At 43.8% G+C, this 13,894-nt stretch overlaps 1 protein-coding gene across 7 annotated transcripts in view; it reads left to right on the top strand.

The window, feature by feature from the left end:
• Positions 1 to 13,894, top strand: part of SNX29 (sorting nexin 29) — a 553,944-nt gene that overhangs the window by 305,215 nt on the left and 234,835 nt on the right. For all 7 annotated transcript variants that reach the window (XM_039911120.1, XM_029053042.1, XM_039911121.1 and 4 more), the window contains exon 16: positions 2,346 to 2,462. In XM_039911120.1, coding sequence (XP_039767054.1) covers positions 2,346 to 2,462 — 117 coding nt within the window. The remainder of the gene's footprint in view (positions 1 to 2,345; positions 2,463 to 13,894) is intronic.

Consider the following 13,894-nt stretch of genomic DNA (forward strand, 5'->3'; position numbering starts at 1 on the left):
CTTTTTCCTCGACTGATCATATTATTAATCAAAGCTTTTGCGGGGAACTTTCTTCCAATATTAATAATTCCTTTTTGGTAGGTGAGTAACGTCTCCCCCCATCTCAGGCACAAAGATAACTTGTCCAGTACTGTGCAGACTAATGACTAAACCAGGGTTACTGCTCACAGACCATTCAATCGGATTTATTGAGCGCTTGCTGTATGTAAAATACTGTATTAGGCTCTTGGGAGAGTAGAATATAATAGAGTTGGTAGAAAGGTTCCTTGCCCACAGTGAGCTCACAGTCTACAGGGGGAGATAGACATTAATATAACTAAATTATGGATGTGTACAAAAGTGCTGTGGGGTTGAGGGAGGGGTCAATATAAGGAGCAAATCAGGGTGACAGACAGGAGTGGGAGAAAAGTCGGTCATATTTTTTGAGCGTGTACTGTGGGCAGAGAACTGTACTAAGCACTCGGGAGAGTACAGGATAACAATATAACAGACACATTCCTGCCCACAATAAGTTTACGGAAGAGGAAATGATGGCTTAGTCAAGGAAGGCCTCTTGGAGGAGATGTGCCTTCAGTAAGGCTCTGAAGGTGAGGAGAGTCATCACCTGTCGGATACGAAGAGGGAAGGTGTTCTAATTATTATTATTTCAAGATTTTTGCCTTGCATACTGAGCTGCAGTGCAAGCTCGTGTAGGTGAAGACTTTTTTTTTTTTCACCACGGACTGCTGAAAATTGTCTCTCCATTTCTTAAGGCAGGTGAAGCACCCTCAGCCTCAAAGTAAGTTTCAGCAGGACTATTGCCTGAGAGAGTCAGAGGGAAACTTAGCCCCTGGGCACTGCAGACTATAAACTAGACCAGCCCAGCAAGAGACAGTCATTGAACAATGCTGGTTGAGACTAAGGGCTGGCTCCTACATTGGCCTTTTCCGTGTCCCAAGCTGCGGCAGGTGAATGTCACCATGAAACATTGTCTTTGAGTACGAAGGACAGCTATCTCCCCCTCTAGACTGTAAGCTTGTTGAGGGCAGGAAATGTCTGCTAATTCTGGTTTATTGTGCTCTCCCAAGTACTTAGTACAATGCACTTGCACATAGCAAGCGCTCAATAAATACCATTCGTTGATCGATAGCTCTCTATAGTTATCTATACCTAATTTCCCTGGGTATTTTCTCATAATTTCCACTAATTCGTATCCTCTGTTAAGCGGGCTTGAATGTCTGGACATCCTTATCCAGGTGATAAAGTGAAACCAGCAACAAATTACATGTTGTTGGATGATTACAGTTGGTGTTCTGATGTGTACTTAGGGCAGTGTCCTAGAAAGGAGAAACTTTATGTCCTTTAGCCTCTTCTCCCCGTAACTTTGTAAGGGACCAGCCTGGTCACTGGAATGACCTGTTTAAAAATGAACCACGTTGATGGCTTTCTGTCAGGCATTTTTAAAGTTATTGTGACAAATACGAACTATTTGAAACTGTGACTCATATAATTGGCGAGCCAAAAGATCTGAACTGGGTTTAAGATGTTGGTGGTTGGAATGAATTTGGAAGAGAGAGAGAAATGGTCATTCTCAGAAAATAGCCATTTCTCTTTCTCCAGTGACCCTCGCAAGCCTTGGATTTGAGCCGATAGCGGATCACGCAGGCAAGATGTTTAGCATAGTGGTCTGCACACAGTTAGTGCTCAATAAATAACCTTGATTGATTGATTTGGAATTATGAAAGATCATTTCATGGAGTATGTAGGCAGGTTTTTGGAACAGTTTTCCCTGAGGTTTGTAAAGTGCATTGGATTTATCTGAAGTGTAAGCTCATTCTCTAGACTGTAACCTCGTTGTGGGCAGGGAACGTGTCTTCCAACTCTGTTGTTTTGCACTCGCCCAAGCGGTTAGTACAGTGTTTTGCACCCGGTAAGCGCTCAAAAACTATGAGATTGATAGATCTTCTTTTCTATAGATGAAGATGGAGATTTTTGATATTGTAGGTTCATGGTAATATGTATGGTATTAAAAATTGATTAAATCTATTTTAATGTAATGGTATTTTTCAGATATATAATCCTCCATCAACCTAAAATCGCATTTCACCTTATTCCATATTTAATTTTGATGTTTTGTTTATCACTCCCAGGAGCGAAAGTAATTTATTGACTTTTTGGTTAGCTTTGAGCAAACTAATTTATAAACCAAATAACTCTCTTTTTCCCTGAATGACCTCAGCATGCAGGGAAATGAAGCTCTGTTGTTGATATATGCAGAAAAGGATGGGAGGAAGGGAAAAATATAATTCTTTCCCTGAGGGAATTTTCATTCTTGAGTTTAAATGTTCGAATTCTATGTCTTTCAGGTGGCAGAAATGCATGGAGAGCTGATAGAATTCAACGAGAGACTACACCGTGCCCTGATAGCTAAGGAAGCACTTGTGTCTCAGATGAGACAGGAACTTATTGACCTGCGGGGCCCAGTAAGTATGAAAGTATTTTCATTAAATCAATCAATCAGTGTATTCACTGAGCGCTTACCATGTGCAAAGCACCATACTAAGTGCTTGGGAGAGTAGAAAAAAACACAGAATTAGCAGAGACGTTACCCGCTCATAATGAGCTTTCAGTCAAATTTGCTCCAAGCTTACTTGCAGAAAGGCAAGGCGCTGCAAAATGTATTTGCCATTTGAAACCAATGACTTATATGATTTATGTTCTGAAATGCTACTCTGAAGGCCTTAGGTGGACAAAGGTAGGAGATTAGTTTAGTGTAAATGGAATTTTGCATGCCAAGTTACAAACATGAAAATGTGAATATAATGAGAATTTTTAAAATTATATTTAAGCATTTACTATGTACCAGGCACTGTACTAAACTTGGGGTAGATGCAGGCTAATCAAGATGGACACAGTCCCTGTCCCACACAGGGCTTGCAGTCCTAATCCGCGTTTTACGGTGAGGTAACTGATGCACTGGGAAATGAAGTGACTTGCCCAGGGTCACACAGCAAACAAATGGCAGAGCTGCTATTAGAATCCAGGGCCTTCTGACTCCAGGTCTATGCTCAGAGCACTGGACCACGCTACGTCTCGTCACCTGGTGGATTTTGAGAGGTTTCAGTTGGAAAAGATTCTATTCTGCAACCTCAGAGCACTGGGATCTCTTCAAGATGATCTAGGGGGTGAAGAAAGAAATTTGGAAAAAGAAAAGCTAGGCTATTTTTATTGTTTTATGCTATTTGTTAAGCGCTTACAGTGTGCCAGGCACTGTACCAAATGCTGGGGTCAACGCAAGCTAATCGGGCTCATCACGGTCTGTGCCCCACATGGGGCTCACAGTCTTATCCTCCGCTTTATAGATGAGATTAACTGAGGCCCAGAGAAGTGAAGTGCCTTGCCCGAGGTCACACAGCGGAGAAGTGGTGGAGAGATTGTTTAAGCAATTAGACTTCTAAGGGAGTTCACCTGAAAGTGTTGGCAATCATTGTCCCAAAATGGCCAAGACCGAACATAGGAGGAAAACGGCAAGAAAAATCCAGTCCATTTTGTTCTCGATGACTGCACACCTCATTTCTTTTTTCTAGGGTCTGTACTGCTCTTATCCTAGGAGGACATCTAATTAGATAGGCAATCTTTCAGTGTGCCGCTGTGTCACTGAGGAGCCTGTTACAATTACAGGGACTTCTGAAAGGAGGTTCACAGGGTGATCCATAATCACCAATAGATTTCCCATGAGGCTGGTGTGGAGAGAAGGATCACCTAAAGTGAAAACAAAGCGGGGTGTCATAAGGCCATCGACATCCATTCAAATTCCGACACCTGTCCTTTCCACTGCAGAGCTGGGTCTTTCTGGTATTTTCTGAAAATCCTCCGCAAGCACAAAGAACTCAGTTACCGTTGGTAACGGACCGAAGACCTCCTTGTGTGTATTCATTCATTGCTTCAATCATATTTATTGAGCTCTTACAGTATGCACTATATTAAGCGCTTGGGAGAGTACGATATAGCACTAAGACACATTCCTTGCCCACAATGAGCTTACAGTCTCTGAAACTTGTTCAGTCGGACTTAACCCATCAGAAGCGGGGTCATGACGCTAGGAGACCCCTCAGACTTTTCTCCTGGGTGAATCTTCTTCCACACAGACGCCACCTCACAGCTCTTGCTGAGCCCCTTCTAGACTGTAAGCTTACTGTGGGCAGGGAACATGTCTACCTACTCTGTTATATTGTACTCTCCCAAGCACTGAGTATACTTACTGCACAAAGTACTCAGTAAATAAGGTTAGTTGATTGATTGAGCCAGTGACTTTCCCAGTGATGTGTAGATGTAAAGAAACCCTTTTTTTTTTTTTAAAAGAAATATGGAGCAAAGGGTAAGGTCAAGGAAGAATTTAGATTGGGGAAAAATGGGAAAATATGGTAGAAGCATGACCTAGGGGAAAGAACACGGTCCTGGGAGTCAGAGGACTTGGGTTCTAATCCCAGCTCCTCAGCCTATCTGCAGTGTGACCTTGTGCAAGTCACTAAACTTCACTGTGCCTCAGTTACTTCATAAAATGGGGATTAAGACTTGGAGCCCTGTCTGGAACAGGGACTGTGTCCAACCTGATTATTTTGTGTTTATCCCAGCACTTCATATAGCATCTGGCACATTGTAAGCACTTAACAAATGCAATTTTAAAAACTCTGATGTGCATATGGTTTTCTCTTCTTTCTTCATTCTGTTCCAGAAGCCAGATTTTTTATCAGGGAGCATAATTATATCAAACTTTAATTCAACTCAGTGATTTTTCTGGTGAAAGATTTGAGAGATAAGATGTTTTTAATAATCTGTTTTTCTTACTTTTTATTTTTCTTCTTTGGATTCACATTTTAATTGAGCCAGTGAATTTTACCTTTTAGTGGGATCTGATTAGGCGAGGTTACTAAAATTCTCAGCTAGAGAAGCTTCTACTGTGAAGAATAAAATGGAAACAGTAAATTAAATGGTAAAAAAGAGAGGTCACCGGAAATAACACATAATGAAAGAACAGAATGAAAATAATTTGTTAAGCATAGCTTTCCCACCGAGGGGGGAAAAAAAAATCACATCTCCATTTAATGCTAATGAAGTGCTATACTTTTCATTTGTACATGTTCACATTTAAGTATATGGAGTGTTTTTTTCATGACCAGTTCATCTACAATAATTTGGTTAGCTCGTAATCAATCGATCAGTCGTACTTAGAGAGCGCTTACTGTGTGCAGTGCACTGTATGAAATTCTTGGATGTAATAAAGTTGGTAGACAGGTTCCCTGCCCACAGGGAACCTATAGTCTAGAGTGTTGCTGAGTGTTGTAAGCTCTTTTGTTGCCATTGCAGGAGACAGAATGCTGTATGGGATGAATTCATTCAATTCATTCAGTAGTATTTATTGAGCGCTTACTATGTGCAGAGTACTGTATTAAGCACTTGGAATGTACAGTTCGGCAACAGATAGAGGCAATCCCTGCCCAATGACAGGCTTGGCTTATCTGACCAAGTTTGGCATTCCTTCTTTTCTTAAGGCATTGTGCTGCCTCTGTCCTTGCTTTCAATAATAGTAATAATAATACTGGCTTAAAGTGCTTACTATGTGCCAAACACTGTTCTAAATGCTGGAGTAGATACAAAGGTTAAACACCAACCCAGTCCCACTTGGAGCTCACAGTCGCAATCCCCATTTTACAGATGAGGTAACTGAGGCCCAGAGAAGTGAAGTGACTTGCCCAGAGTCACACAGCAGACAAGTAGCAGAGCCAGGATTAGAACCCATGACCTTCTGACTCCCAGGCCCCATAGTCTACGACATGCTGCTTCTCAGTCACCCAGTACTGCAATACTCCAGTCTCCAATTCATCTCCAGTAATCGAGTAGTATTAATGACGGGAAGTGATTATCCATTTTGGTTTGTCTTCTTTTCAGATTTTCATGATTGCAGTGATTTTTGTATCTCCTGAAAGGGGAGAGGTTGCTATACCTTTAATGAAGTCGATTGTAATTTAACAAAGAAAATATAACCTTTATCAGTCAGCTGTATTTAAGGAAGAAATTATTGTGGCATTCACAGCAGATTTCTGTTGCTGGAGACTTGAGTTCAGCTGCCTGCTTCAGTCAGTCTATCAGTGGCATTTCTTTAGTGCTTACAGTGTGCAGAACACTGAACTAAGCACCTGGAAGAGTACAATAGAACAGTTTAGCAGGGTTGGTAGCCACATTCCCTTCCCTCAGTGAGCTTACATCTAGTCCCTTTGCTTCTTTGGCACCGGTCCGCTGAACCGGTGCACCTGGGCAAACGTAAAGATGAGGCCTTGGGTTTGAATGCTGCATTTTCTTCTTTCTTTGAACATTTTATATTATTTAATAATCAGAAGATGGAATAATAGGACCCGCAAAATCTGGCCCTGAACAATCTTGGGGGAAAAATGGTTCGTTCCACCGGTTGATTGTTCAGGGGCTAAGGAATTCTTGTACACTGGGGTGTTCCAGCCCCAATCTAAGCAGGTTTGTCAGTCATTCGTATTTATTGAACACTTACTTTGTGCAGAGCTCTGTACTAAGCACTTGGGAGAGTACAATATAACACGTGGATACATTCCCTGCCCACAAGGAGCTTACAGTGTAGAGGGGAAGACAGACAATATAAATAAATTACAGATAGGTTCACCAAGCTGTTGGGAAATAAAAAGAAAAGCCATTGAAAAGACAAGAGTCGAGAGAAACAGCAAGGTCTCGTGGAAAGAACATGGCCGTGGGAGTCAAAGGGCCTGGGTTCTAATTCCAGCTCTGCCACTTAGTTTTTGTGTCACCTTGGGCAAGTCACTTAATTTCTCTGGGCCTCAGTTACCTCCTCTGTAAAATGGGGATTAAGACTGTGAGCTCCAATTGGGACAGGGTCTGTGTCTAACCTGATCAGCTTGTATCCTCCCTAGCTCTTAGTACAGTGCCTTTCACGTAGTAAGCACTTAACAAGTACCATTAAAAAAATAAACAAACCAGAAAAAAAACCCCATTACCTGATGTTTCATCACAAGGACTGAGGTGAAAGTCAGTCAAGTGAGAAAGTGGTATTTATTGAGTGCTTACTGTGTGCAGAGCACGATACTAAGTGCTTGGGAAACTACAATGCAGTAGAGTTTGTAATAATAATAATGGTGCTTGTTAAGCACTTACTGTGTGTCAAGCACTGTCCTAAGCACTGAGGTATTAATTAGGTTGGCCACAGTTTCTGTCCCACATGAGGCTCCACTCTTAATCCCCATTTTACAGATGAGGTAACTGAGGCCCAGAGAAGCTGTGATATTCATAAGCACTATTCCTGCCCACAAGGAACTTGCAGTCTGCTGGGAGAGACAGGCATAAAAATAAATTACAGTTAATGGAAATAGTACAGTATAAAGCTAGGAATATAACTGTTATGGGGACATGGTGATGATCAAAATGCCTAAGGGGTACATTCATTCATTTAATCGTATTTATTGGGTGTTTACTATGTGCAGAGCACTGTACTAAACGCTTGGAATGTACAGTTCGGCAACAGAGACAATCCCTGCCCAGCAACAGGCTCACAGTCTACATGGGGGAGATAGACAGCAAAGCAAAACAGAACAAAATAAAAGAAGTAGTCTGGCGACAGCCAACTGTATAGTTGATGAAAGGGGAGAGCACGTTTGGGTCTCTCCCAACAGCCCAATAATCCCAAACATAAGAATCTGTCTCAAGATGGCTTGAGTTTAACGAGGAAGACTTAAAAGGAGTGAATCCTTTATTCATATAGCACTTTCAGGATATCAAATAATGAAACATCATCCCCATAATACAACCCCATAACAGTCTAAAATATTGCATTCCAAGTTTTGAAAATAAAAATTCTTCAGCATGCAGAGAGCATACATTTTAATTGCCTCCAGTCTTGAAGAGGCATATTTCTGAGGCAGCTTAAATGGAGCTATTTAAAATGTCTTCCCTGATTTGCAGTGATGCACGAGAAGACTTTACTGTAAATGTTTCTCTGGGACCAGATCAGTAGAGGTTTTCAGTCCAACTTCATCCCTCTGTCAGTTGTCAATGGCCCTTCACAAACTTTAACTTCCACTTCAGGTTCTTTTTGAAAAATCTAGTATCATTATTTTGCCAGTTTTTGCTCCCGAGGATGAAATTTGATCCGTTCGTTGAAGTTGTGGCTGTAAAGTCAACCCATTCCGGATGGAGAACCTAAAAAACCTTTCTTGGTTTTCAGGTTGAATCGGGCTTTATTCTCTCTCTTTCCACCCTCTATTTTCTGCCTTGGACATTGATCACTCTGGGCAAGTCGACAGGTCATGAGATTCACGTATATGTCGGTTGATCAGAATTTTATGCGTCTGCCTGACTTCAGGCCATTTTTGAGCCCAGCGTCCTGATTTGTATCTTGTGCTCTGGAAATTATGGAAAGTTCAAGCTTCCCCCACCAAAAACACTCCGTATTTTGGAGAATAAGATCGTCTCTTTTAATATTTGTTGCAATCTGTGCTACAAAGTGAAGTGTTTTAATTTATTCACGGGCTAATATGTAAATAGCCTCAAGGGTTAAACGGAGAGGGGGCTAAGTAGTAGAACTGGCCACCTGTTCTCCATACTAGCCATTTTGAAACGTGTGCCGCTGGGCGTAGGGCAACCAAGAAAGAAAATTTGGCTGCTTTAGAGTAAACCATCACCACTGTTACAGAAATAACCTTTCCCCCCTCAACCATTTGTGTCTGAGCAATGCTCATCCAAACAGCAAGGAACTATAAAGGGAAAGGTGTGACATAGTACTTTCACAAAGTGTGCAAGAGATTCCGTCTCAGAGACATCTTCACGGGAATGGTCTCACCGTGGGCAGTGTTATCTTTGATCTGAAGGACAGTGCCACACCCGAGAATAGGACCGAAGAGGAATGGTGGTAGGAGGCAAGTGGAAAAGAAAGACCGAGCAAAACGGGATGCTGGAAAATGGACACACGTGATGGAGAGAAGGCATCGGTCGGTTGTATTTATTGAGCACTTACTGTAGTAATATTAATTATGGTACTTGTTAAGCACTTACTGTGTGCCAAGCACTGTTCTAAGTGCTGGGGTGAATGCAAGTTAATCAGGTGGGGCACAGTCCCAGACCCACATGGGGCTCACCCTCTTAATCCCCATTTTGCAGATGAGGTAACTGAAGCCCGGAGAAGTTAAATGACTTGCCAAAGGTCACACAGCAGCCACGTGGCGGATCCAGGATTAGAACCCACGTCCTTCTGACTCCCAGGCCCGTGCTCTATCTACTAAGCCGTGCTGCTTCTCTGTGCAGAGCACTGTACTAAGCACTTGGGAGAGTACAATATAACGATATAACGTGCACATTCCATCCCCACATTGAGCTTACAGTTCAGAGGGGGAGAAAGACATTAATGTAGACAAGTAAATTACAGATAAACACGTAAGTGCTGTGGGACTGGGAGGCCAGGTGAATAAAGGGAGCAAGTCAGCGTGATGTAGAAGGGAGTTGAAGAAAGTTGAAGAAAGAAATGGGAAGGAACAGAAGGATTTGTAAGAGAGGGTAAATGGGTAGGATGATGTTGTGGGAAGGTGTATCAAAGTGACCAGATTGTCTTGGATCAAAATTGGATATGATCCACACATACAAACACACACAGACTTGCAAAGAGACACAGAGTGGGCAGACATATTCGTACGCAGTTACACCCAGGGGTATACTCGGCATGGAAACAAGTAGAAGCAGTTAGAGGCAAGAAGAAAGAGGCTGTGAGTGTACTAGCTTGCCCCCCAGAATAATAATATTAATAAATGATGGTATTCATTAAGTGTTTGCTGCATTTCAAGCACTCTTCTGAGAGCCAGGATGGGTACAAACACAGTCCCTGTCCCACATGAGGCTCACAGTCGTAATCACCATTTTACAGGTGAGATAACTGAGGCCCAGAGAAGTGACTTGGCCAAGGTCACACGGCAGACAAGAGGCGGAGTCAGGATTAGAACCCAGTCCCTTCTGACTCCCAGCCCCGCGCTCTTTCCACTAGGCCTTGCCGCTTCTCCAGAATTTCCACTCCTGCCGCCAACAGGAAGGGTTAGGCAGTCCTCCTCTGGGGTAACCCGGGCCACAAGCTAGAGGCAGCAGGGACTCCGGGACACCTGCTGCTTTGAAGAAATTCTAGGCCGCCACCTCTGTCTCTGTCATAGTGGCCTCATAGCTGTCGGGTATGAAGAGGGAGCGCTTTCCAGTTCAGAGGCAGGACATGGGCGAGAGGTCGGCTGCTAGATAGTCGAGATGGAGGTACAGCGAGAAGGTTGGCATTAGAGGAGAGAAGTGTGCTGATTGGGTTGCAGAAGGAGACCGGCGAGGTAAGAGGGGCAAGGTGATGGAGTGCTTTAAGAGCTGACACTGATACTTTGAGATTTGATACTGAACTGGGGTGCCTTGGTTCCGTTTCTTGTTTGGGTCGGTCTTGCGTTAGGAATTGCTCAGCTGCGAAGGCAACAGCAAAAATATTGCGAGTAGAGATACACCGTATTCCCTCTCCGGGTGGAACGCGAAGCGTGTTTCAAACACTGGCGTCTCCTTGCCAACAACTGAGAGACATATTAGCTTCCAGATACCGAGGCCTGTACGTGGCTTGCTCAACATAGATCAGCGAATGAGAGTTTCGGTCACACGCTCCGAGGAGAGGGTGACCACTTACTCTGAACTGTCGGGCAGGCAGGCTCTCTCTGAGCTCTGTTTTCCATTTCATCTGCCACTGAGAACAGTGGATCAAAACCCCTTGCTGTAATATCACATCAAAGTAAGTTGCTATTCTTTGGGAGGCAGATGGTGTACATGTCTCAGGGCGGTACACGCCTGTTAGAACGGCTGATGTTTCTCCTCGGGTGCAAGTAACCTTTCATTTATAAAGATCTGACTGGAAGGTGGCTGGCCGACTTTGGTCTTAGATGCTGGTACCTGAATCCCCCGTGATTGAAATCAGTGCTTCCCCCAGAGCAGCTTGTCTGGTTAAAGGAAGTGTCAAGGCTCATGAGATTGAAATGCGGCTTTCTTTTTCTCCCTCCACTCCGGCGTCTATTTTTCTGCCTGGGCATATGCCTTCCCCTCATGAAGCACTTCAATGTTATCTCTCCTCCGAATATCATTAGTGCCAGAAGTGGAACAGTCATGAAAGACTCTGCTTTCACAAACCCAGATGTGTGCACGGAGGAGAGAGTGCATTAGGAATTGGGTCAGCCTCAAGGGATTACTGCATGAGGAGAATGGGATATTACCATAAAAACCTTGCTTTGCGGGGAGGGGATGGTTTTTCCAGTGCCTTCTTTCCTACATGGTGTTCTCTATCAGCAGGACGGACCCTCTAGGTAGCCCCAAATTCTCCCCTCACCAGCAGCGATCCCCAACACTCGTAGGCAGCTGCCACAGTTTTCAGGTTTATTTATCATCCACTGTGGCTCGTCAATCAATGATTCATATTTATTGAGCACTTACAGTGTGCAGAGGAATCAATCAGTAGTATTTGAGCACTAACTATGTGCAGAGCACTGTACTAAGCGCTTGAGACAGTACAATACAGCAGAATTAGCAGACTCGTTCCCTGCTCATGACAAGCTTACGGTCTAGAGATGATCTTACAGTCTAGAAACAAGTTTGCAGTCAAGAGCACTATACTAAACGCTTGGGAGAGTAAAATATAACCGAGTTGGTGGATTTGCTTCTTGCCCACAGTGAATTGACAGTCTAGAGGTGGAGATGGATGTTAATAGAGGGGAAATAAATTGTGGATATGGACATGAATGCTGTGGGACTGAGGGCTCATGGTGAGGAAGGTGCAAACTTACTTCCAGAGTCAGTAAGTCATATTTATTAAGCGCTTCCTGTGTGCAGAGCACTGTAGTAAGAGCTTGGGCGAGTACAGTATGACAGAGTTGGTAGACACGCTCCCCATATTATCATTAGCGAGCTTACAGCGTAGAGGAGGAGTCAGACATTAATAAAGAGAAATATATTTCAGATATAATAATAATGTTGGTATTTAAGCGCTTACTATGTGCAGAGCACCATTCTAAGTGCTGGGGTAGATACAGGGTATTCAGGTTGTCCCACTTGAGGCTCACAGTTAATCCCCATTTTACAGATGAGGGAACTGAGGCACCGAGAAGTGAAGTGACTTGCCCGCAGTCACCCAGCTGACAAGTGGCAGATATGTACGTAAGAGCCGTGAGACTGAAGGCTCATGGTGAGGGAGATGCAGGCTTACCTCCCAGAGTCAGTCAATCTTATTTATTGAGCACTTACTGTGTGCAGAGCACTATACTCAGCGCTTGGGAGAGTACAATATAACAGTTGGTAGGGACCCTCTCTGTCCACAGTGAGCTTACGGCTTAGAGGGGGATAAAGACATTAATGTAGAGAAATAAATTACGGAGAGGTACGTAAGTGCTGTAGGGATGAGAGGTCAGGGTGAGAAAGATGCAGGCTTATCTTCCAGAGGCATCCAAGCTCACCCATTCTGGCAGCTTCAGCACCGGTCCCTAGGACAAAGTGTCTAGGGAAAAAAAATCCTTTGGACACACACACACTCCCCTCTTTTATATACATTCTGTCATTAGCACCTGGCATCGTCACTTAATTCTAGATTTCTTTTATTTTTTGTGGTATTGGTGAAGCACTCATTGCATGCTAGGTACTGGGCTGGGGTAGACAAGTGGCAGGGGCAGAATTAGAACCCAGGTCCTCTGACTCCCAGGCCCATGCTCTTTCTACAAGGCCATGTAGCTTCTCTGTTACGGCAACAGCTTTTTAGCGCCCTGGTGTAACAGGTTCCCATGGTTCTCATAGAGAATTGAGGCCCTTTTGGGTGGCGTGATGGCCACGGGCTCCTGTAATTTACTAGTCGACCTTCTTCGGGACACGTGCCCTGAGGCTGTCCGAGGGGCTTTCTTGTGGGCAGGGAATGTCATCGCTCGTTGTACTGAATGCTCCGAAGCGCTTAGTACAGTGCTCTGTACAAAGTAAGCCCTCAATAAATGCGATTGAATGAGTGAATATCCATTTTGGCGTGGCCCAGCTTTGAAAATGCAGGAGTTCCAGCCTAGCGCAGTATGGCCAGGCCTGAATGGGATTAATTGCTTTAACCTAATCAGAGAAATGTCAGCTTTGGGAGCAGTTGGATGGCAGAGGTTGGAGGGAAGCGACGCCCTGCAGGATGACTTGATTATAAATGGACCAGAAAATCATGGCAAGACTTGCATCTTTAATTGCTCCTTGTCATTTATCGCTTATAGACGAAGGCCAGAATTTGGGTGCTTTTTCTCTAGCAGGGTCCTTATTTGGCCTGATTTCTGTAGGGATAGTTTGGTGGCTAATTGAAGGTTTCTATGATCGATTTTTGGAAATCGTCAATTCCAACCGGTCGGTGCCGTCGGGGTATGATGAAGTCTTTGTTTAGAGGCTCCTGGAGTGTCATTTCAGGGCTTTTTTGGGAAGGTGGCTTTTCCAAGGGCCTTGGACACTGCCTGTACCAAAGCAGAGCAAGTCACTCTAACTTCTCTGTGCCTCAGTTTCCTCATCTGCAAATTGGGGATTAAATTCTGCACCCTCTGTCTTAGACTAGGAGCCCTTCATGGTACTGTGCCCAACCGGATTATCTTTTATCTGTTCCAGTTCTTAGTTCAGTATTTGGCAATTGATCAATTATTTTAGGTATCTGTAAAGTTATTTCCTAGGCACTGTACTAAGCCCTGGGCTTGATGCAAGTTAATCAGGTTGGACACAGTCCCTGCCCACATAGGGCTTACCGTCTTAATTCCCATTTACAGATGTGGGAACTGAGACCCAGAGAAGTTAAACGATCAGCTCAAGGTCACACAGCAGACACGTG

The sequence above is a fragment of the Ornithorhynchus anatinus genome, chromosome 2, assembly GCF_004115215.2.
Source record: "Ornithorhynchus anatinus isolate Pmale09 chromosome 2, mOrnAna1.pri.v4, whole genome shotgun sequence".
In the NCBI taxonomy this organism is placed as follows: domain Eukaryota; kingdom Metazoa; phylum Chordata; class Mammalia; order Monotremata; family Ornithorhynchidae; genus Ornithorhynchus; species Ornithorhynchus anatinus.